This window comes from Lolium perenne, chromosome 7 (genome assembly GCF_019359855.2).
Source record: "Lolium perenne isolate Kyuss_39 chromosome 7, Kyuss_2.0, whole genome shotgun sequence".
NCBI classification, from domain to species: Eukaryota; Viridiplantae; Streptophyta; class Magnoliopsida; order Poales; family Poaceae; genus Lolium; species Lolium perenne.
Window position 1 is genome coordinate 33,085,446 of NC_067250.2, and position 23,352 is coordinate 33,108,797.

The following is a 23,352-nucleotide window of genomic DNA, read 5'->3' on the forward strand; positions in this document are numbered from 1 at the left end:
GCCGACTGACGATCAACCGGCTTGGGCCATGGCCGGCTGCCTTGGGCCCTGCTGGAACCACGTCTTGACCGGCTTGGCCATGGTCTGGGACGGCTTCGGCATTGACTCTCCAGCTTCGGGTGGGGCTATTTCTTAGTCGACTGAGAACTAACTTCGTTGTGAGTCAGATGATGTTATCAAATTTCAGTTGCAACTCATGACTAGAACGAATCACGCTACAAATCAAGTGGTGCAAAACTTAAATGAGCACGGAGTTGCTCTAGCAAATCCCTATGATTTTAGTCTAACTAGTATGTTAGGCGTGACCACTAGCATAATTGGCCGCGCCTCAGGCCATCATATATAGTATCTGACATATGATGGTAAGGTAAAGACCGCATTAAAGAAGATGCAAAACAATTTTCAACCTTTCAAACACATTTTTGAAACACGTTTAGGATATCAGTAAGGGCGTGATTGGTATGCTACATCCCTTTTTGGGTTCCCGGAGACCAGGTGTTGGGGGCTTGATCAGATGAAACGGGCCAAAAATCTTGTTCTCCACTTCATTTGTCAGCCATGGTCACACCACTCCATGCATTTTGGCTCTGTTGATTGATGGCATGCAAGAATGTAGAAAAGAACTCGTCTTCAAAGAGCTCTGAGGTTAAGCGTGCTTGGCCCGGAGCGACTTGGGGATGGGTGACTGACTGGGAAGTTCTTTCCAGGCGCGCATAAGTGAGGACAAAGTGTGCAGAAAGAACTAGAGAGATTTTTTTTATTAAAAGCAAACCCAACCTTCTTCGTATTTCTTCTTTGTCAACCGTAGACACCATTTATGTTGATCCACATTGACTGAGCCCACTCGTTAATCTTATTCTTCCAAGCCTGGTCACCCTCTGCATCATCAGGAGTAACATCAACCTCGTATGGGACATAGTAATTCATACACCAACCTAAGATCTTGTTGTGAAGGATGCAACATGCAAGAACAAGTTTTACTTAAGTGGGAAAGTATGGAATGGCTTCTGGTCAAGGAAGTTGAACCTATTTTACAATGCACCAAAAGCCCTCTCGTTGGTAACCATGCGGCTAGAGTGTCTAAGATTGAATAACTCCTCTGCATTCTATGGTTTGTTCCTTGGAGAGAACTCGTTCAGATGATACCTGATTTTCCTGAAGGGTGGTAGGATTCCCGACCGACAATCATAACCTCCATCTCCAAGGTAGAACTTACCATCAGGGAGATCAATGCCATCACGTCTTCTTAGGATGTCTATTAGAGTACTTGCATCATGGGCTAATCCTCCCAACCAGCTAGCACAAAAGTGAACTTCAGATTGAAAACAGCAACAACAAGCATATTCTGGCTGGTGTAGTACTTTCTGCCTTTGTATGCTGCTGATTGGGAATTCAACACTCTAGTGGTCACATGAGTATCATCAATTTCTCCAATATAGTCATGCGATGATAAAAACAAAAAATCAAGCTTTTGTGCGCTGTGTTCTTCTCAAGTAGTGTGCATAGCAATATTATTTGTGCTCACCTTGAAGTATGGATACCATGTTCTGTTGTTCCGTATGTTGCTTGGCGTTTCACCAAAAGGTGGCTTGATCATCTCTTGCCTGAGCTCCCCAATTGCATAAAGGATATTGTTGAAATAGCGAGATATAGTCTGTATGGATCTCTTGAATGTGTTGTGCATAACTCTGAACCTCTGGTTATGGCCAACGACATGAAGAAACATATCAACTTGCTCTTCCACACAGGTGTGGATGCCCTGTAGCAAACCTCTCTCCATAAACCTCTTAACTAGTTCATAGAAGGGGGCACTTCTCATCCTCAGCATCTTAAGTTGGGCACCAGAGAAATTAGGGATGAAAATGGAGTGGAAACTTCTCGACTTATTTGTGGAAAAGAAAATATGGAAACATTTTTTTTGGCGGAAACGAAAATGGAAATGGAACAGTGTTTTTTGGAGGAAACAATTGTTTTTGTTTCGGACTCATGCAAAATTTTAATTTATGGTTGTTCTGCATGACCAATCTAGTAGGCAAATATGTGACCTAGTCAAACCAAGTACCTAAGCAATCCATCCCCTATTTCCATTACACCAACACCAAGCAATCCTGCTTGGGTGAGGGAACAAGTTTGTCGGTTTACTTGAGTTGCTAGTATTTTCCTGAATGATTCAAGGGGTCTTCTGGTTCTTTCCGTCTGTCTATGCATTATATTCGGTCCAGATTTGTTTTCTATAGTATTTTTTTTTTTCGTTTCAGCTTTCGCAACAGAAAATGTAAAAAAAAAATGACTCACCAACCAGTTTCGTCCATTTTTCTTCATTTTCATCTATAGGTGAAAGTGAAACTAAGTAGTAGTTAAAAATGGTGTTGCTAGTTCTTTGTCGACTCCATGAACGTTCTCGGTCGACTCCATAAACGTTAAATGTACAACATGATTCGTGTATCTTGTGAGTTGTAAATAAGTTGCGTATGAGTTATTACCGGTTACAAGTGAGTTACAACCGAAGAAAAGTAACCCTAACTGGTTGATTTGACACCTGATTTGTGTTAATAATTGAGAGTTGCGGGTGGATTGCAAATGGCCGATAAATAAGCTAATCCACCAGAAACTATTCGATCCCTAACAAAAAAGGCGCAAACCACCACCCAAATTCAAACCTATATCTTAGAGTTATGGGATATTTTACCAAACAAGACCGTGTTGTGGTCACCGCGACGCGGGAAGGTTTTCATACTAGCGTCTTGGTCTTGTGTTATTATATCCTTGCGTGACTGTACCTTTCACAACAATGCTCGTCCGTAAGGTGTCAACCTCTGCAAGCAAGTCGATGACTTGCTTTCGACTTGTCAACTCTTCATTTTTACAAATGAAGTACGTACGTAGTACAATCATTTGCTCCTTAATTTACAGAAACTTGATGAAGTATTTGCTTTTGCAGTGGGATAACCCTAACTTAAACAATGCCGGCCTACCCAAAACGTCTACGATTAAAGAATCATCTCTTGAAGCGATCGACCGATCCATAGGATAGCTACCTCAGTCCTCAGCCTATAAACACATGCATGAAGAAGTGAAAGTAGCAGCAACTCAGGTCAGGTCATCGATCAGCCATACAGGACTTCGTCCCCCTCCTCCTCTTGCTACCGATGACGCTCCTCCTGGTCGTGGGCCGCGGCCTGCTCCGGCGTGCGCCGCCGATCAAGGAAATGCTGGCCCGCCTCGCCGCCGTCAAGTGGGCTCTGGTGCGGGACTTCTCCACCGCGTTGCGGCAGGACGTCGTGATCACGGACCGTGCGACCGCGCACCGCCTTCTCGTCCGCGGCGGCGGCGGGGGCGCGTTCTGCAACCGCCCGCCGACGAGCGCGGCCAGCTCCGTCCTCTCGCGCCAACGCCACCACAACATTGGCTCGGCGCCCTACGGCCCGCTCTGGCGCGCCATCCGCCGCAACCTCGTCTCCGAGGTCTTCCACCCGTCGCGCCTCCGCCTCTACGCCCCCGCCCGCCGCCGCGCGCTCCGCGGTCTCCTCGCGGACCTCCGCGAGCAGTGCACCTCGTCTAACGTGGCCCTCGCGGCCGAGAGCATGCACGCTGCCTTGTTCGGCCTGAGCGCCGCCATGTGCTTCGGCGACGGCGTCGACGCGGGCCGCGTCCGCGACATGGCCGACGCCATGGAGGACCTCATCCGGTCCCTCGTCGGGCTCAGTGTCTTCGCCGCACTCCCGGCGTTGACCGAGTTGGTATACCGCAAAAAGTGGAACAAGCTGGTCGCGCTCAGGCGGCAGCAGGAGGAGCTGTACCTCCCGCTCATCAATGCCCGGCGCGGCCAGCACCACCGTCCGTCCGGCGAAGCCCCAACATATGTGGACACGCTCTTCGACCTCCTGGTCGTGGACGACAACTGCTCCGCATCCGGTGGGAATTCTCCCAAGCAAAGGCTGACAGACGGCGAGCTCGTGGGGCTCTGCTCCGAGTTTCTTGGCGCCGGCACGGAGCCCGCGATCGCGGCGATGCAGTGGGTCATGGCGAACTTGGTGAAGCATCCGGAGGTGCAGGAGGCCGTCCGGAGAGAGATCGACGCTGTCATCGGAGAGGACGCCGAGGAGGTCGGCGAGGAAGACCTTGGTAAGCTGGAGTACCTCAACGCTGTCCTCATGGAGGCGCTCCGTCTTCACCCCACCGTCCCCTCGTTGAGTAGGCAGGTGAGCAACTAACTGCTTTGCAATTCATAACCCAAAACTGAACTACACTAGTACTACGGTATAGTATGGATCAAAAATGTTACGGAGTATTTCACTCGGTCAATTATTCACAGCCGTCACATCATGATGTGATCATCTTCTTTGTATACTTACGAATCTTTCAGTATGATCGGGTGGTGATTAATCAAGCTCACGGGCTTAATTTTCTCTTCACTCGTAAGGTGATACCGGAGGACCACATCGTTCTGGACGGCCGGCGTGCTTCGGCCGGGACGACGGTGCAGTTCCCGCTGGAGCGTCTGGCGCGGGACAAGGCGGCGTGGGCCGACCCGGATGAGTTTCGGCCGGAGCGGTTCCTGGCCGGCGGCGAGGGCGAGGGCGTGAGCCTCGTGGCGGCTGCGGGAAGCGCCGGTGAGATCAAAATGATGCCGTTCGGCGCCGGCAGGAGGATGTGCCCGGGCATGGGCGTCGCGATGCTCCACCTCGGGTACTTCGTGGCGAACCTCGTGAGGGAGTTCGAGTGGACGGAGGCGGGAGGCGACATGGCCGTCGACCTCGAGCCACAGGTCAGGTTCTTGAACGTCATGAAGCAGCCGCTGCGTGCGCACCTCGCGATGCGGCGGAAGACTAGATAAAGTGGTAGAAATGTGGTCTCAGGAAGGACATGGATTCTCTGCTCGTAGGCTTACTCTTTATCCTCTGCTTGTAATTAATTAAGCTCATTCGAAAGCATGAGCAACAACGCATCTGTTGGAATAAAATTGAAGAGCATGTGGTGCATTGCTTTTGAAAAACATGGAGTCAAACCAATCTGCTTTCCAATTCATAATCCATGTCCATCAAACATGTTATTTAGGGTACTGTTATTTCACGCGGTAAATTAATAACAGCCGTCACATCACGATGTGATCATCTTCTTTTAGGCTGGTGCCAATGCACCACCCTACTCTCACCCGCCACGTCAGCTTTTTTCCTCACTCTCACCCCACTCTCACCCCACGGTGCCAGTGCACGGGGCTATAGTGCCAGCTCTTACTTCTCTCTCCTCCCTACCGCCTCCCTAACGCCCCCGCTAGCACCGCTATCGCCCCTCTCTCGCCTCGCTGTCGCCCCCAACGCGGGCGGTAGCCGGGCGGCAGCGGGCGGTACCGCCCGGCGCCAGCCCCAGCGCCCCGCGCTCGCGTCCCGCCCCACTCCCGCCCGCCTCTCGCCCGGCGGCGGGCATTACCGCCCCGCCTAACGCCTCCACTGGCACCAGCCTTATACCTACGAATCTTTCAGTAAGATCGGGTGGTGATCAATCAAGCTCTTAGCTCATGGACTTAATTTTCCATTCGGAAGCATGAGCAGCACCGACGCACCGCATCTGTCGGAATAAAATTGAAGAACAATGGCTTTAGATAGGATCTGGCTTTAGATAGGATCTATGAGATCGATTTTTTTTAATACAAGAAACATGTTCAAATATATTTTAAAAAAAGTGACAACACACATCTGTGTTATATATGCGACACCAAAAATTTGTTGCTTCAAATTCGACCTACATTTAGAGATCAAAAAAAGATAAGTTTGGGAGTGGACAGTGTGAAATGCTATTCACCCAAGGTTGACACTATTCACAACAGAATTTGTCTTTTTTGTTTCTCTAAATGTAGTTAAAGTTTTGAGCTAAATTTTTGTGGAATTGTAAATACAGACTGTAGGTATGTTGTAAACTTTTTTCAGATTTTTCGCATTTTATAAATATGATTTTTATGAGCTGATCCTACGATCTCACCTAATGAGCTGATCCTATATAAGTCTCCCCCAGAGCAATGTGGTGCCATTACTTTCGAAAAATATGGAATCAAACCAATCTGATTGGAGCGACAGCCTTTTTTCGGTAAGGGAAATATATTTATGTCCAATACATTCAGCCTGTTAACCAACGAGATGAACCAAGACGTTAAGAATGTACACATCAAAACAAGAAAAAAACAGAAAGAGAAAAAGTCCCAGCCACGATGATTATTGATTAATCACTCACATCAGCTGCTGCCCCTTGCCAACACCACCGCTGCAAGTCACCTGACACGCAAGTGTGAAGTCCAGAATTGGCAGGAACATAGCCATCTATGTACTCCTTCCGTCCCAAAATATAAGGCGGCTAAGGATTAGTTAAAAGTCAATGTTTTTAAACTTTGACCAAGTTTATACACAAAAATATAAATATTTACAATATTAAATCATTATCAATAGATTCACCCTAAAGTATATTTTCTTAATATGTCAATTTGATATTGTAGATGTAAATATTTTTTTCTAAATATTTGGTCAAAGTTTGTAAGATTTGACTTTTGACCAATCCTTAGACTTCTTACATTTTGGGACGGAGGGAGTACACCAGCACGCACAACATGGTTGCGCATTTGGGACCACTTATTTGAACGGCTAGGAGCTAGTCATATTTCAATTTGCACTTGTATAAGGAATAAATTTATTTTTTGATCATTTGTATTCAACGACAACAAAATTTAGTTATTCACTAAGATGTGTTCAAGTATACCCATAGCTCAGGGTGGGCATTCGGTTTTAACCGAAATTTCGGTTCGGGTTTTGCGGTTTTTGAATAAATTCGGTTTTCAAAAATGGTAACCGAAATTGGCATGAAAATTTAGGAAACCGAAGATTCAGTTAACCGACAAATTCGGTTCGGTTTTCGGTTAAAACCGAATGAACATACTCACTTGAACAAATAGTAGGCATCACCGAAGAAAGCAAATAGTGATTGACATATCAACACAAAAAGCATCAACTGCGCAAGAAATCGACAAATGAGCACCAATCGTGGAGGGATGCTATTTGGTAGGCTGCGGCACTCGTGGTACAGGTGCATTACTCGTGAGCGATTAATAGGGGTAGCTAAGACTTCGAGCGACGTGTTCTATTATGCAGGCTTCACGCTATATTCAGAAAAAGCTAGTACATCAAAGACCAAAGTCATACATTGAATGAACAATTTTAGGAACATCAAACGCAATTGGGCTTCTATGGAATGATCGGTTTATGCACAAATTGATGGTAGGTTACTCAATTCGGTCAATTTGGTCTTGTTCGGTTGGTGGGGCTAAAAACCGAATTCTACCAAATTTAATTCGGTTAGTATAAATAGAAACCGAAAAAATAGCGGTTAATGGAAAAAACCGAGATTTCGGTTAGTTCGGTTTCGGCTTCGGTTCGGTTTTCGGTTTCACGGTTTTTATGCCCACCCTGACCCATAGCAACACATGAATATCGTGATTGTTTACCATCAACTGCCAACTATTGCATTTTTATCAATTAGAGTTAAAAAAAGCTCCAAAAGCTATCTTATAAGTGGTCACTATCTCGATCAGTAGCACACGAGGGCGCCCTTGCTCGGACGCGAGGTGCGGGAGCGCTGGCGGGCAACACATTACGAATCGACACGTGGCAGCATCTCGTTGTGTGGCAAGGGACTGGATGTTAACATACAACCCGCTTATGTCCTTTCTCTTATTCTCTCCTCCAACTTACAATATCTGAATTCTTATAGTATCCATTTGACATCACCTTATTTACTGCACCTCTTTCCATTGGGACGCATGGGCGTGCATTTTGAAAAATAAGAACTATACACTGGAAAAGAAGGCAGTGCATCGGAAAAAAGGTACTACCTCGTAAAAAAGAGGCACCGGAAAAGATTTACAAAGGCACTGAATAGTGACAAATGACTCATCAACTACTCAGGCCATGTAGTAATAAACATTATGTGGGATTTCAAATTGTAATAGAATGCTCTGCTTTACATCAAAGCTTTCATTCATATAGCGTTCTATATATGAATTCTTATTTATAAGTCTTTCGCAAGAAAATCTTATTCTATAAGTATTACCTACTCCATTTCATCAGTCTCTTTTTAGAGAAAAGGGCTCCCCCGGTTTCATTGAAACCCAACCACATTGACATAGTTTTACAGCGCAAATGAGCCATATTTAAAGAATGTGGATTGGAAACTTCTAAAACAGAGAAAAAGAGTCTAACAACAACAAGAATATCCACAACAACTACCAAAACGATCATAATGGAACAACAAGAAACATGATCTAAAGAGATCCTAGGATCAAGAGCTTGTAAGCTCGTCCCATCATCTCCTTGTAGTCCGCAGGGTAAGGCGAATCTTCATCACTGTCAGGATTGAAATGAATCAGGTCCAAGCAATCTGTAATAGTCCCCCCCCTAGGTTGTTGAGCAGCGTGATATTTTTCGCCAGAAGGACCAATTGAGCATCTTTGGCGAGGACAGATCCAGATCTGTGGCCATCCTTCTCCAGACTTCCTGAACACCAAGCCAATGAGTTCCCTGAAAAGATCATTACGCAACTTCCAAATGGCCCATAGTCCAACACTACAGACTATACTAACAACATAATTTGTGTTATTACTAATATAATCCACCAGCGAGCTACTGACTCAAAGTTAAGCCCCACATCAACATGTAATAGATCAAAGATTATCGGCCAAACCAATTTGGTTGCAAAGCAATCAAAAAATAGATGGTGGACTGATTCTGACTCAGAGCAAAAGAGCCAAGATTTATCTTCAACATGTCTACGCTTAGCCAGATTGTCACAAGTCAGTAGCTTATTGTTAGCAATCAGACATATAGGAACACATGTATTCTAGGAGGGATATCCAACTTCGAGACAGCTGGAGTATGGACAAGCACAACTCCCATATTGTTAACTATAGCATAGAACGAGTTGACATTATATACTCCCGACGAATGGAACATCCATATTGGTTCATCATCATCAGACGATAAGTTAGCAGTACTCACTAACTCACAGAGATCAAGCCAACGATTAAAAAAGTTTAGGAGACACAATCCTCCTAAAAGTAACCTTCAAATCCACCCCATCCCAAAACTGAGCAACCATGTGATGTTTTTCATTAGCAATAATAAAAAATCCTAATATAAAATCGCAAGACTACAATTACCCAGCCACACGTCTTCCCAAAATTTATTTTATTAACATTTTCTAATCTCCATCTAAATCTCATCTTAACTGCATGAGAAGCCCTGATCCCTTTTCAGAAAGGTGAACAATATGCATGATTGAAGGAAAAGAGATAGGGGATAGATCATATTTAAAATCCACAATTTTCCTCCAGATTTTATTTGCATCCAGGTTATATCTTTTGACCCAAGAAGCCAAAAGACACAGGATAAAATCCCTGAGATTTTGCACACCCAGACTACCAAACTCCCGCTTAAGGCAAACCAGATCCCAATTGGCAAGGTGATATTTACGAGCATCAACATTGCCATTCCATAAGAAATAAGACATCTGTGAATTAATTAACCTAATGGCCCACATGGGAAACTTAAGCATTGACAACAGATATAAAGGAATGCTAGCTAGAGAGGCTTAAAGTAAAACTAGTCTACTTTTAATATTCGACAGCCTACCCCTCCAACCAACAATTCTTTTAATTAGCTTGCCAATGATAGGCTGCAAATCCTCCTTCCGTAGCTTTGAACAATGCATAGGAATCCCGAGATATTTAAAGGGAAACCCTGCAAGTTTGCAACAAAAGATTTGAGCGACCAATTTAGCATCTTCAGGTTCGACATTAATTTTCATAAGATCACTCTTATGATAATTAATTCGTATATATGTTCGAAGCAAGATAAAAATCACTTCAGAATTCTAGCAACAAAAACTTCATTATCAAGGAAGAGAATGGTATCATCAGCATACTGAAGGCTAATGACACCTCCAGGAACAACTTGAGGCAACGAACCTCGAATCAAACCATTAGCAGCAGCTTTGTATAACATTTAAAAAAACATCTGCTACCAAGTTGAAAAGGATGGGAGAGGCCAGATCTCCTTGTTTAAGTCCTTTACCAGATTTAAAATAAGAGTCATTCATGTCATTGATTCTTACGCAAGAAGAACCATTGATCAACAAACTCATGATGAGACCATGGATCTTAATCCCAAAACCTCTAGACTCAAGCATTTCCTCTAGAAAGGTCCAATCAACTCTATCGTAAGCCTTCTCATAATCTAATTTCAAAACCAAAGCACTTTCACCTCGTGAGTGTGCTGCATGAATCAATTCATGAGCTGCTACCGCACTCTCAAGAATGATGCGTCCTTTAATAGACACAGTTTGGTTATTACCAATAATTCTATCACCACTTGGAGAAATCCAATTGCTAATAGCTTTCGAAATGATTTTCAAACTGCAATCACCCAAACTAATAGGATGCATTTTTTTATATCCCGGGCATTAGGTTCTTTTGGAATAAAGGTAATAATAGAATAATTAAGCCTAGATACATTCAGAGTACCAGATTCAAAATCGCTGACCAGAGCCATCAAATCCTTTTTGATAAGATCCCGAAACCTTTGATAAAATAGGAAGGAAAGGCCATCTGGACCAGGGGCACCACTAGCATATGATTCAAACACAACAGACTTTATTTCCCCCCTCAGAAAAAGGTTTTTCCAGAGACATATTTTCCTTGAAAGTGAACAAGTCCTCATGATCCCAGAAATGGTCACCTGTGGAAATGTTAGGACGAACTTCCTTAGCAAACGGATTTTTACAAAAGTTAGTGGCAATTTTAATCATACCAGGGGTATCCTCAACAGGACCATCTGGACCATCAAGAATCGCAAGGTTGTTTTTCCTCCTCCTTTGATTAGCAATAGCATGGAAATAAGAAGTGTTACAATCCCCTTCCTTAATACACCTATCCCTAGAATGCTGCCAAGCTTTGGTTTCCTCATGTTTAAACACGGCATCGAGCTCTTCACTAAATTTTTTTTCATCCTAACTTTATCAGATAATTGATTGCTTTTAGAAAACACATCTAGGATATCAAATTCCAGAATTAAATCATTTTTACGTTTCTTCAAAGCAGCATCAACATTCAGACTCCAACCTTTAGCCTTTTTTCCTCAAGAGCCTAGTTTTAAATTGCCAAACATCAAGTGCAGAAGTTCAAGGACATTCGGTATTTCAAACTTTTGTCACCAAATTAATGAACTCCTGGTGGTCTAGCCACCATTTTTCTAATCTAAACAACTCGGGGGAGGAGTAAAATTAGAACGAGTGTCAAGAAGCAGAGGGGTGTGATCGCTAACTGGCCTAGAAAGCGCCCTAACACAGTAGTTAGAGAAAAAGGCTTGTCGCTACACCTGCTACACCTAGGGAGTATGCTGGAGTGATATTTATATGGCTAGTAGTGGAAGGAGGGAATCAATCCAGTGGTTAGTCTTCTGCTAGACAGCTAGAGTGCTGCCCTGCTCGGCTCAGGTTGCCTGCACACCAGCAATGGACCTAACAACCAAACTGAGTTTCGACTCGCGGCTCCTCCGCGTCTACGAAGACGGCCGAGTGGAGCGACTCTTTGGCACAGAAACCACCCTCCCGGGATTTGACGCCGCCACCGGGGTCAGCTCCAAGGATGTCGTCATCGACGGCACCACCGGCGTCTTCGTCCGTCTCTACATCCCCGACCTTCCCGGGTCCGATTCCCAGTGCAAGAATCTCCCGATCCTCGTTTACTTCCACGGCGGCGGCCTCGTCATCGAGTCAGCGTCCTCTCCGACGTACCACAGGTACCTCAACTCCCTCGTCTCCAAAGCCGGTGTCCTGGCCGTGTCGGTCAACTACCGCCTCGCTCCGGAGCACCCGCTTCCCGCAGCCTACGACGATTCCTGGACGGCGCTCAGCTGGGCCGCGTCTAGGGATGATCCGTGGCTGTCGGAGCACGGTGATGCTGGCAGAATGTTCCTGGCCGGCGACAGCGGGGGCGCGAACATCGTTCACAACATGGCAATCATGGCCGGCACCGGGGGCGTTCTGGCCTCAGGGGCACCGCTAGAGGGGGCGATCGTGCTTCACCCCATGTTTGGAGGGAAGAAGCCAATCGACGGCGAGGTCATGTACATGCGAGAGATTATGGCGAAGTTCTGGCCCCTAATATGTCCGGTAAGCGTAGAAGGGCTGGACGACCCGAAGTTGAACCCGATGGCTCGTGGAGCGCCGAGCCTGGAGAAGTTGGCATGCCGGAAGCTGCTTGTCTGCTCGGCCGAGCTAGACTACGCACGGCCAAGGGCAGCGGCTTACTACGAGGCCGTGAAGGCGAGCGGGTGGCGCGGCACGGTGGAGTGGCTGGAGTCCGTAGGAGAGGAGCATGTCTTCTTCATCAACAAGCCGGAGGGTGATGAGTCTATGAAGCTGATGGACCGGCTAGTCCACTTCCTCAACGGCAACTGATCCAGAGGAGATTCATGCGTGCAGTGTGTTTTTTTTTCCTTTGCAGATCATGTTTCCTTCGTGTTTACATGCGCGAAAAGGACTAGCATCAGAAACAGCCAGAGTATCGGAAATCCACGTTTGTTCTTGGTGCCACAGAATGAATATTTTAAATTTTCAAAAAATAAAACAACATTTTCACCGTACATGTCAATATTCTATGTGTACACGCAAGTTTTGCAGAAAACCGAACTTTTTTATGTCATGTGCACAAAAGATAAGAAAATATCTCCTGTAGAGCCTTTTTGGCACCAAACTGTGTCTATTTTACAGGCATCACAAAAATTATCGGTTTTTGGTGAAACGATTTTGTGAGCACATAGAACATGGAGATATATGGGTGACATTTTTTATCAGTTTTTTTTTTTAAATTCTACAATATTTTTCAAAATCATTTAAGAAAGAAGCATATGCTCGTGGGTGCAAAAGCGCTTCGTCCCCAGAGTATCAGTTTAGTCCTCCATTCTGCTTTAACTATGCAATGAAGTTGAGCAAATATTGATCCATTGGTTCTACAACCTTACAAGTGTAATCAGTAATTTTCTTACAAAATGAGGTAAAACTCCTTGCATGATATGATGCACCACAGAAATTCAGAATAAACAAAAGTACACTTCCTTTTGTTTGAACCTTTCAATGAGGTTGCCACTTCCTTTGCTACATAGTCACTCACCGGATGAAAGTACCTGACAGGCCGACAATGAATTCAGCAAACAACGCAAGGTCTTGGCCGTAATTGTCAGTTAGGCTGGAAATCAAAAAAGAAGGGAGTCGGGATTCCATTGGATGCAATGCATCTTTAAAGAAGATGCAGCACAGAGCAAACAAAGGCTAAACTAAGCGCTTTTATTTGAACAAAACGGATTCTTGTTTCACCAAGGAAAAGAGACAAGTTTTGGATAAATTGACAATGCTGAATCGAATTGACTAATTTAAGTTCCGCCTACTCCACAAATAGTGGTGCATCTCACCCTTGGTCTCGGAGAACTCAAGCTACACGCAGGCATAAGTAGGTGCATCTCACCGTTGGCCTCGTAGAATTCAAGCTCAACCACCCACGCGCACCCTTTACAATTTCCGCGAACAGATTTATGATCTCCTCAGGGCAGTTCTCAACGGATACAACATGTGGTAAACAATGGAGGAAGTGACAGGATCCATCAACAGGCGAAAGGTAGAGGCGCCCATTCTCAGACTATATGAAGGGTCAAGCAGAAAAAGGCAGCACAACGTGCATAACAAGTTCTGGAGCACGACAAGAGGAATGAGCACAGAAGTGGTTCAACTACTGATACCGACAGAATTATACCTCCAACAGCATAACAAGCAGGTGGTGAACAAAAGAAAAAGCATCTACTGAGATAATCCAATGTATGCGCAGCTGGATAGCATGAAGACTCCACGGAACATGCAACTCATCAAAATGACCAATTGCTCAGAGCAAGGAAAGCCGCAGGTACTAAACAACATCAAACCAGCTGGGTATCAACTAATGAAATAGAAGAAAGATACCACTGATTAAACAAGACAGCAAATAAAGCTATGAAACTGTGCTGATAGAGCAATACTAAATGGTCCACACATTCGACAACATGTCTAGCCAAAACTTCCACAGGTTCTCAGAATACATGAACAGTTTCAAGTTGCCAACATAAAATAGATTCACCATAAAAGACATTTTTAGCCCATGACAATAGCAACAAGTAAGCATTACTGGCCCTAGCTCAACAAAACCTGCAATCAAACAAATGAAGACAAAAGGCAGAATTAGTATAGCAAAACAAAATGATGTAAATAACAGATAGAAGAAATAACAGATTATGTTCACAAAATTTAAAAGAATCACAAGATGACATCTTATTTAGAATAATAAACAAGAAATGATATCGCACCATATATCAATGCAAACTGTCAGCTGACGAAAATAAATAGTACTCCTGAAAAATAGTGTCCAGACATGATAGTTTCAACTTATTATGAGTTAAGTGCGATGAAAGTATAGAACTGATCACTGGCCACTGGATAACCTTTCAAATGGTACGGTTTCTGCTAATTTGTTGATCAAATATGGTCACAGGTTTTCTTAAAACTACATGCCAAGGAAAAAATAAATGTTATTGCCTATAAAACCTGTAAGCTGTTGGAAATAGGGAATGATCCTCTAAGAGAATAGTGTGTCCCAGAAATGATGATGCCAAAGCACTCTAGAAGAGTGCAACACAGCAAATATTATATAAATATTTTATTGGTATTTCTATTGATTTTATGTGCAAGTTTTTGATAGTAATAATATTACAGAATTTGTAACCAATATGCAGTAAGAACTAAAAACATCTCAGTGTCATAAACCAGCAACATTAAATGTCACAAAACAAGGATAAATATTACTATTAAAAGTTCACAAAATGAATTGGTCGCTTAAAACGATGGCCAAAGACACAATAGGCTTGTGTATCCAATTATGGTCACAGATCAATTGGCCATTTAACAATAGAGTTACAGATCCTACTGTCAGTATTAACTAAGATGAGCCTTGGTGTGTAAGAATTATAAGCTCACATAGTAGGCATCTACTACAAGTTGGATAACAAGACAAAGATAAAACAGACTAGATGGTCATATCACGAACCATATATGCACACCACACCATGTTCTTATATGTAATATCCGAGTGTAGATATTCAGTTTTAAAAGGTTTATACAAACTGTGGGATAGGCTAGAAAGGATTTACAGTAATCATGTAATGGCACATCACAATGACCATAACTCCACATTGAACGAGGAAACAAAAGTCAAAATCGTGCTGATGCTAACCTTAGATACTGCTCGGGTACATGAACACCCTGACCTTGCGCCCCTGCACAGAAAGCAAAGCAACAACATCGTCAGCACAAAGCACATCGCCACAAGGTTGCATCAGCAGTAGGAGAATCGCTGGGCTAGTCAGGGTCACTGACCATGGACTCGGCGGGGAGGTTGGACTTGAACTGGGCGCGGACGACACCGGAGTTTCCGTGCGGGCGGATGACCTTTCCCCAGAGGCAGCGGTAGTGGGTGCCGTTGCTCTTGGTCTTGGCCTTGTAGACGTAGGCCAGGCGCTTCCCGGCGTACCACGCGACGTCCTCCTTGGTGTTGACCCCCTCGATCTGCACCAGCGAGGTGTTCTCGTACTGGTTCGACTTGGACCTGCAACACCGCCGCCGTTAGCGCGCCGCTCGATCGCTGTATCATCCGCGGTCATGAAATGGCCAGATCCGTGGGGGGAGAAGGGGCCGCTATGCTCACCTCTTGAACCCGAGGATGGTGCCCCGGACGTAGAGCCTGACGCGCTGGCCGGTGCGTCCCTTCACCATGGCTGCTTCTTCCTTCCTTGCGCCGCCGGAGACGAGAGCTCGGAGGTTTGGGGAGGCTTCGTGGGGATGACGATGCGACGGCGGCGGCAGCGGGGGCGGCTTATATGTAGGGAGCGGCTGGTTTCTGGACGGTCCGGATCGCCTCGGCGATCGAGATAGACGGCCGCGATTCGTCCTCGCGCGAGGTGGTTTGGAGAGAGCTAGGGTTTTGCGTCATGGGCCGTAGATGGGCTCAGTGGGCCCATTAGGCAGCTTAGCGGTTCATCGTCTCGTCGGGCCGTTTCGCCGACGAGGCCACGGAAACAGTGTTGTTCCCCGTCGACGTGGTCAGGCTGCTCCGCTTCCGCCGCCGAGCTGCCGAAGCCGCTCTTCCCCTAGAGCTCGCCGCCGGCGCCGAGCTCTCCTTCGAGCAGAGCTGCTGGAGCACCCAGTCCGGCGCTCTTCTCGCCCCTGGGTGGAGGTCAACTGGTCTACTTTGTAAGCCCTAATTTTACCTCCTCCCTCTGACTGTTTTTATCAATTTCTCCGCGATTTTCCAAGACGCGATCGGTTAGCCACGAATTTAGGGGGAAAAATCTCACCAGAAAACTTGCGAAATTCTCCCCCCCCCCCCCCCCCCCTCACAGGAAAGTGTGTGAATTGGTGTGTTATGCTGCTACTAGGGCTCGAATGTGCTCGGTAACTGGTCGATTTTGTTCCTAGTATACCGTTCTTACGATTCGATTGGGCTGCTTATAGATTATATCTGCTCTCCTAAGTATTACATTCTAGGAACGCATACCTGCATTTGTGCATTCTAGACACCTTCCTTGCTGGCTAGCTTCAAAGGCTTGGAACATGTGGCTTATTGTGGACAAAACTGGGTGAAATGAATGAACAAGTTTGCTTTCACCATCTTCTTTGATAATCTTATGATTGTAATCCCTCCGCTCCGATCCATAATAAGTGTCCTTTGGACTAAAACCACTTACACTTAATATGGATCAGGGGAAGTATTAGTTATTCTCTACTGTAAGGTGTAAGCAAGATGTAATCATCATATAGGAATTTACATTTGATAGCCAGTGTTTTAACTTAATACTCCCTCATATATTGGAAGACTGTCTTCCGTGTTAGTGAAGGCATCAGTTGTATGTATATTAGTCTGAATTTTCATTGATGTGTCTCCTGTCTTTATTTCTCGCAGGCACATTTTATGATTGTTTAATTCATTTCCTTGTCTTCACCTAATGAATGACAGAGTGTAGCAAATCCTACTGTTTGTCTAAGCTACCCTTGTTTCATATATAATGGAAGTCGATGATGATGTGGAGGACGATTTCGACCCTTTACTTCTGCTCAGAACACCATCTGAGACCTCGTCAAGCCTAACCTCAGACGAAGAATGCGAGAAAACTAGCTCTCAAAATCAACCAAGCACTCTCCGCGGTAGTCCTGGTAATAAAAACACAGGTGATTCAGCGCTTCCTCACAAAAGATTCCCTGCTAAAGGTGTGTGTGGAAAAAATGTTCCAGAGAGCCCTTCTACACAGCTGTGTCATGAGAATGGAGAAGTTCTTGTTAATGGATTGGGAAAGGAGTCCTTACAGACAGAAATGTCCCTCTCTCCATCAGTACCGAGTTCTCATCCTCTATTGGTTGAAGCTAGCGAGGAAGGTGCAATCTCCAGGTGGACACGGGCAGGACACTCTCTGGCAAACTACGCATTCGAGGAATTAGATACCTTTCTCCAGCAATCTGACGATGAGGGTAACCTGCAGAATATAGATGAGGAAGAGGAATATCGGAAGTTTCTTGCAGCTGTCTTATCTGGTGGAGGTGATGACACACAGGCCTGCCAGGGGAATGAAACCCAGGATGAAGATGTGAATGATGCAGACTTTGAGCTCAGAATTGAGGGGACCCTCGAAAGCAATGGTCATGGAAATGTTGAGAGCTATGAAAACATAAATGGTGGGAATGAAAAAGATGCCCATAGGCCTCGGACTAGGAAGAATAGACCCAAGTTGTCTAGGGCAACTAAATCTAATGTACGGCCGATTCTGCCAAATAGCTCATCTGCGCTCTTGGCTCCTCAAAATGATTCCCCCAACATCAATGCCCCTTCCTCATCGTCATCAGTAAATGGCGCTGCTGTAGTGGAGGGATTTACTGATGAGCAACTTGGCCATTTGCATATGATGATATATGAACATGTTCAGCTCATGATCCAAACCTTCTCTCTATCTGTTCTTGACCCATCTAAACAGCGTGTGGCTGTTGATATTAAAAAAATGATAGTTGAGTTGGTTGGCCACCGTGATCAAGCATTGGCTAGGACAAACACTATCCATCGACAATTCTGTTTCGAAAGGCAGCATCTCAAGTCAGCAATTGATGCTTCTTGTGAGAGCTCACAATGCCAATGGAATCCAGTAATTAGGAATCCCGTTATGTCCATCCTTGATGTCTCACCACTTCATTTGGCCCTCAGTTATTTAAGTGATGTTGCAGCCTGTAAGTCTGCAAAAATGGATGTGCTCAATTTTTAATTTACTTTTCTTCATTTTTTTTACAATCGCTTAAGCATCTTTCTTTTTGCTTAATTGACAGCTGTTGTGAAGCACAGAAAAAGCCTTGTGGATGGCACCGCAGACAAGACCCACTCTAGGAAAGAACCTCTTTTTGCTTCACCGGTACTTAGCACCGGCAAAGATGCTAACAATGTTTCTCAGGACAAATCAAATAATGTATCCACAGCATCACCAGCTTTACCTGGGCAGTTACATCCCAAGAAAACATTAGCTGCTACCCTTGTTGAGAGTAGTAAAAAGGAGACGATTGCTCTTGTTCCATTTGACATTGCAAGATTGGCACAGAGATTTTATCCGCTTTTCAATTTTTTCCTATTTCCTCGTAAGCCACCTCCTGCAGCTATGGTCCAGAGAGTGAACTTCACTGATGCAGAGGACGGGTATGATTTACATCTTTGCTGCCGTTTTAAATTCACGCATTAGAGTTTTCTTTCCTGTTAATTTGAATCTATCCCTGAATTTCAATCACAGTCCATTGCCATGCTATCGTAAAAATGTAAGATTCAACGGAAGCTGAGTGAAAAAGTTTTTGTTCGCAGTCTGCTGAAGTTATACTGTTCTCATTCCTGTGGTACTGGCATTGTTTATGCAGTTCGTGTCTGGCATTACTAAGCTGCCCATTCATCTTCATTTTTTTTTCTTAAGGTCTCCTTTTGGGTGGTTAATCATATTAAGTTTGCTATGCTTTTGTTCCACTTTCTTAACATGATGTCATATATATTGTTCCTTTTCAACTGCATGATTAAATAACATTTGAATACACATGTGCTATCATTTTTTTTCATGGTTATGGTAATCTTTGTCTCTGTTCTGCCTGCAGATTATTAGCTCTAGGGATTCTGGAACTTAATAGTGACTGGGATGCGATACAAAAGCGTTTTCTTCCTTGCAAATCAACGCGTCAGGTTATATGGTTATGTAGTTTATTTGTTGAAAACTTTACTTCAAGCCTATATTTTCTTTATGTTCTAAAAGTCCACACTTTTCTACGATTTTAGTAGATGTACCAACTTTGCGTTTTCTCATTTGTTTGGTACCCTCGGTGCTTGCATCTCCTTGCAACCGACTTCATCTGACTATGTGAAAATATGAAGAAAATGGAATTCACTTTAAGAATCTGTATTGCAAACAATTCATTGCATTGACATGCGAATTTTCACATTGCTGGCGCTACTGGTGGCCTATTGTGTTATCTACTCTCAAAAACTGATACACCAGATTACGAGCTCTTAGATCCTCAATTTCAACAAAATTTACTGCCTGCAATTTGTTCTGCTTTTGCTTTTGTCCTGACCTCTAATCTCAGCTTAAAAGTTACAACCATAACTAGAGGCCTTCTGAGCAAATTTCTATTTTGCCCAGTGCCACAGCCTAAGTTCAGTCTTTTGAGCAAGTTGTCTCTGTTGTATGTTTTATGCGCATTCAATAACATAACTTTTGTATTGTAGATATATGTGAGACAAAAGAACCGCACCGCAACCAATGCTCCTGATAATCCAGTTAAGGTAAGTGTAATCTTTCCGCTTACTGGTGTAAGCCTGTAAGAAAAAAATGCTGAAGGTCTTAACTGATTAGCATAGTAAGGTGTGTCAGTTGATGCCATAATCTTGTTCTGAAACTGATCTATGAATCCTCTGCAGAGATTTAGTTTTTCTATAATGATATTTTGAGCAGTGAAGTTCCTGCAGAAGTACAAGCACTATTTTGAATTGCCAATGTTTGAACCTTTTATTTATTTAAACTTCACACCTTTTAGTAAGTACAGGCAGAAGTACAAGCAGTATTTGTTTTGTATGCCAACAGTAAAGGAAGGCTAATAAAGTTTCCATGGGAAACTTTTAAAGCCTATTTCCATAATATGGACCATACCACATTTGATTGTTTTCATAATCAGAAACAAACTTGGGAAATGATTTCTTACCAGCTAAAAGGGCAGAGAATGATATCAAAATTTACAGTGCCTTTTATGACTGGAAGCTTGAAAGAGCACTCCTGCGTGTCGTAAAAGAGTAGGTCAGCATGCCTTGTACCAAAAACCAAATACTGCTTTGGTACTGCGATGCACAAATCTTCGTGTTGTACTGTCTGTGATGTTGATCTCCTTGACTATCATTTTTCCAAAAATCGACATACTACTGAGCATATTTTGTTTGAAACAATGCAGGAAGTGCGCCGAATGAAGAATTCTCCATTGAGTACTGAGGAAATACAGCGTGTCGAAGAGGTGTTCGTACTTGTATCTGCTGCCTATCTTTTGTTACCTCTTGGATTGCTATTTATTTACCTTTTCCCTCTTCTGTACGGCCTATGCAGGGGCTCAAGATATTCAAAAATGATTGGACATCTGTTTGGAAGTTTAATCTGCCATATAGAGATCCTGCACAGCTCCAACGTCAGTGGAGAGTTGCTACTGGAGTCCAGCGATCTTACAGTAAAAGTGACGCGTTAAAAGAAAAGAGGAGAGCATATGAAGCGAAGAGGAGAAAAAGAAAAGCTTCAATGCCTGATTCACGAGTAGATCGTGAGCAGGAGGTTAGTGTGTTTCTGAATTTGCAAGATACCCATAAGATATCTGAATGAATATGTCCATGTACAGTTGTGTAATTGGGCACACTCTACAATGTTTTTTTGACAGGCTGATAATGATGCTTCTGAGGGTGTTGAAAGTGATGACGATCTGTATGCAAATGAAGCACTTTTAGCAGACACAGAGAATAGGAGCGTCAACATGATGCAGACGGGCACACGCCCCGATGACGAATGTGGTGCAGCACATGGCTGCTTTGACCAGCATAGCAGAAATAGTTTGAGATGTGGTTTGAGTGCCTCATATATACCTTTTAGCTCTTGTGCTTCTGATGGCCCTTCAACTAAGAGGGTATTTGATGGCACTTTGGACGAACTCCAAGCTTCACAAATTGGTAAAGAGAAAGGTAGTCATGTGGTCAAGTTGGCCCCAGATTTGCCTGCGGTAAACCTTCCTCCTTCTGTCCGTATAATACCTCAGAAGGAATTTGATCAGAATGCAGCACACTTTAATGGCACCTCAGATAATGCAGAAAAGGATCTGTTTCCTGTGCCGCCTCCAACCTTTACAGAATGTGTTTATACACAGCTAAACCTTTTCCCCGATCATAGTACTAGTGATAGATTAGAACAACATGGGACTTTAAATGGAAGTGTGATAGAAGATGGTTATGAGCAAGATTTTCTGATGCATCCTTTGCTTTTTCAGTATCCTCTACAAGATTTTCTGATGCATCCTTTGAATGAAAATCTTAGTCATTCAAGAAACTATGACCTTTTCCCTTTTGAGAACGTTCCAGTTGAGAAAAGTAATAAGCAGAAAGCTCCTGCAAATGCTAATACTGTCGACTTCCATCCTCTACTGCAAAGAACAGAAGCTGAGATGCATGGGGAAGTACCAGAAGAGGTCTGCCATCAGTTTGCTAATCAATCTGACTGTCACGTGAAATCCATTAGTAAATTAAGCACTCCGCTAGACGGGTCTATCAAGGGAAGAGCTAGTATTTCAAATCTAGACCCTGGAAATGCTTGTTCTCATCGTGGCATTGAAGAGCCCAGTGAAGAAGCAATGCAAGGCGTTGTAATGGAACAAGAAGAATTAAGTGATTCCGAGGAAGATAGCCAGCATGTGGTTTTTGAATGTGAGAAAATTGATGATTCTGAAGAGGAGCAAGTTAAGGATGCAGAACCCTGTTTGACTGGAAATAAGGTAATGCTTGGTGTTTCATCTTGTAGCGTTAACATATATAACGTTCATGAATCTGTTGTAGCACTGTACTGTGATTTTTCACTCTTCTGGTATGCTATGATTAAATGTCAAATATGTTTATTGCACTGCGCTGCTTTTTCAGCATGGTTTGTCTTGTACGATTGGTATTGTATTTCTTGGAGTGATACTCACATGCTGTGCTAATAAAATGATCAATTGATCGCTGTTTCGTGATGAAAATTAAAGTATCTTTCCTGCATGATCTCAATGTGTTTGTACCTTCTCTGCATGCTGCTTTTACCTCTTCAAGTTCGCTGGGATACCTTTAGATATTTCATTGTGCAGGGAACTTCAGCATCAGTTGTTTCTTTGGACTTCCAAGAAAGTAATGATCAAGGGTTAGAACAGGTGGCTAAACAGGGTGCAAGTTTAACACAAAAATCACATGGGTCTTCTATTGCAAGGTCAGGCAGAGCAAAGTTGAAGCCGGAGAAGGCAATGCGCATGGGAACTAGAAGAAGCGAACGGTTAGCGTCGAACAAGCGAACCTAGCCAGGTCAAAACCACAAGAACTAGAGGGCAGCAGCAAGAGGCACGTGTTGAACTCAAGTCCAGTTATTCAACAATATCTAGAAAGACCCCTGCCCCGAGTTAAAGGTGTTTCCTTCCATTTCTTTGTAACCGGGTATCACCTTGATTCATGCGGCAGATGATAATGGCCGGATGGCTAACTGTAATTTGTAGTTACCTGCACTGCTGAGCTGATTGCTTCCAATTGATGCAGCGCGTGCTAGAGACAGACCACCTGTCAACCATACATCAGCACAAATCCCTCGTCAGATGATCGCTTGAACAGGGAAAGAAGAACCAGAGGCTAGACTCGTCAATGTCGAGCTGAGTAGAAAAACTGAAATGTTGAGGATGGACTACTGTATTTTGGGATGTGTCGCTAACAAGATCAACTAGCTGTCTGTGCATTCCTTTCCCTGTAGGAAAGACCTAAGCAGCCTGGTTTGGCATGCCTCAGGATGGTGAGAGGTCCGTTTTAGATTGAAATGTACACATGTAATTTGTAACATGAGCTAATGTTGGTGTATCATGGAAATCGATCAATGATGGCGGCTTTTCATCATATGTTTATTCTTCTAGCTG

General features: G+C 44.0%; 4 protein-coding genes across 7 annotated transcripts; 3 read left to right on the top strand and 1 right to left on the bottom strand.

The window, feature by feature from the left end:
- Nucleotides 1-2,645: 2,645 nt before the first annotated feature.
- On the top strand, nucleotides 2,646-4,982 carry LOC127317885 (cytochrome P450 89A2). The gene is made up of 2 exons (XM_051348487.2): nucleotides 2,646-4,202; nucleotides 4,424-4,982. Exons 1-2 carry the CDS (start codon nucleotides 3,150-3,152, stop codon nucleotides 4,835-4,837), a joined length of 1,467 nt encoding a protein of 488 aa, XP_051204447.1. The 5' UTR covers nucleotides 2,646-3,149; the 3' UTR covers nucleotides 4,838-4,982.
- Nucleotides 4,983-11,483: 6,501 nt separating this feature from the next.
- On the top strand, nucleotides 11,484-12,737 carry LOC127317883 (tuliposide A-converting enzyme 1, chloroplastic-like). The gene has a single exon (XM_051348485.2). It carries the CDS (start codon nucleotides 11,551-11,553, stop codon nucleotides 12,496-12,498), a length of 948 nt encoding a protein of 315 aa, XP_051204445.1. The 5' UTR covers nucleotides 11,484-11,550; the 3' UTR covers nucleotides 12,499-12,737.
- Nucleotides 12,738-14,072: 1,335 nt separating this feature from the next.
- On the bottom strand, nucleotides 14,073-15,980 carry LOC127317884 (large ribosomal subunit protein eL33w). The gene is made up of 4 exons (XM_051348486.2): nucleotides 15,824-15,980; nucleotides 15,496-15,724; nucleotides 15,353-15,395; nucleotides 14,073-14,271 (listed from the first exon to the last, which is right to left on the bottom strand). The coding sequence occupies exons 1-3, from the start codon at nucleotides 15,889-15,891 to the stop codon at nucleotides 15,354-15,356; spliced, it is 339 nt and encodes a 112-aa protein (XP_051204446.1). The 5' UTR covers nucleotides 15,892-15,980; the 3' UTR covers nucleotides 14,073-14,271; nucleotide 15,353.
- Nucleotides 15,981-16,170: 190 nt separating this feature from the next.
- Nucleotides 16,171-23,340, top strand: LOC127317881 (uncharacterized). 4 transcript variants are annotated; one of them, XR_007861507.2, is made up of 10 exons: nucleotides 16,171-16,368; nucleotides 17,078-18,387; nucleotides 18,484-18,844; nucleotides 19,285-19,369; nucleotides 19,913-19,969; nucleotides 20,629-20,688; nucleotides 20,778-20,996; nucleotides 21,100-22,200; nucleotides 22,546-22,857; nucleotides 22,985-23,340. XR_007861507.2 is itself a non-coding variant. In XM_051348483.2 (9 exons), the coding sequence occupies exons 2-9, from the start codon at nucleotides 17,181-17,183 to the stop codon at nucleotides 22,682-22,684; spliced, it is 3,105 nt and encodes a 1,034-aa protein (XP_051204443.1). In that variant the 5' UTR covers nucleotides 16,171-16,368; nucleotides 17,078-17,180; the 3' UTR covers nucleotides 22,685-23,340. The 4 variants fall into 4 exon arrangements, 3 of the variants coding, with proteins under 3 accessions (XP_051204443.1, XP_051204442.1, XP_051204441.1); XM_051348483.2 differs by having other exon boundaries at nucleotides 22,670-23,340; XM_051348482.2 differs by having other exon boundaries at nucleotides 17,132-18,387; nucleotides 22,546-23,340.
- Nucleotides 23,341-23,352: the final 12 nt, after the last annotated feature.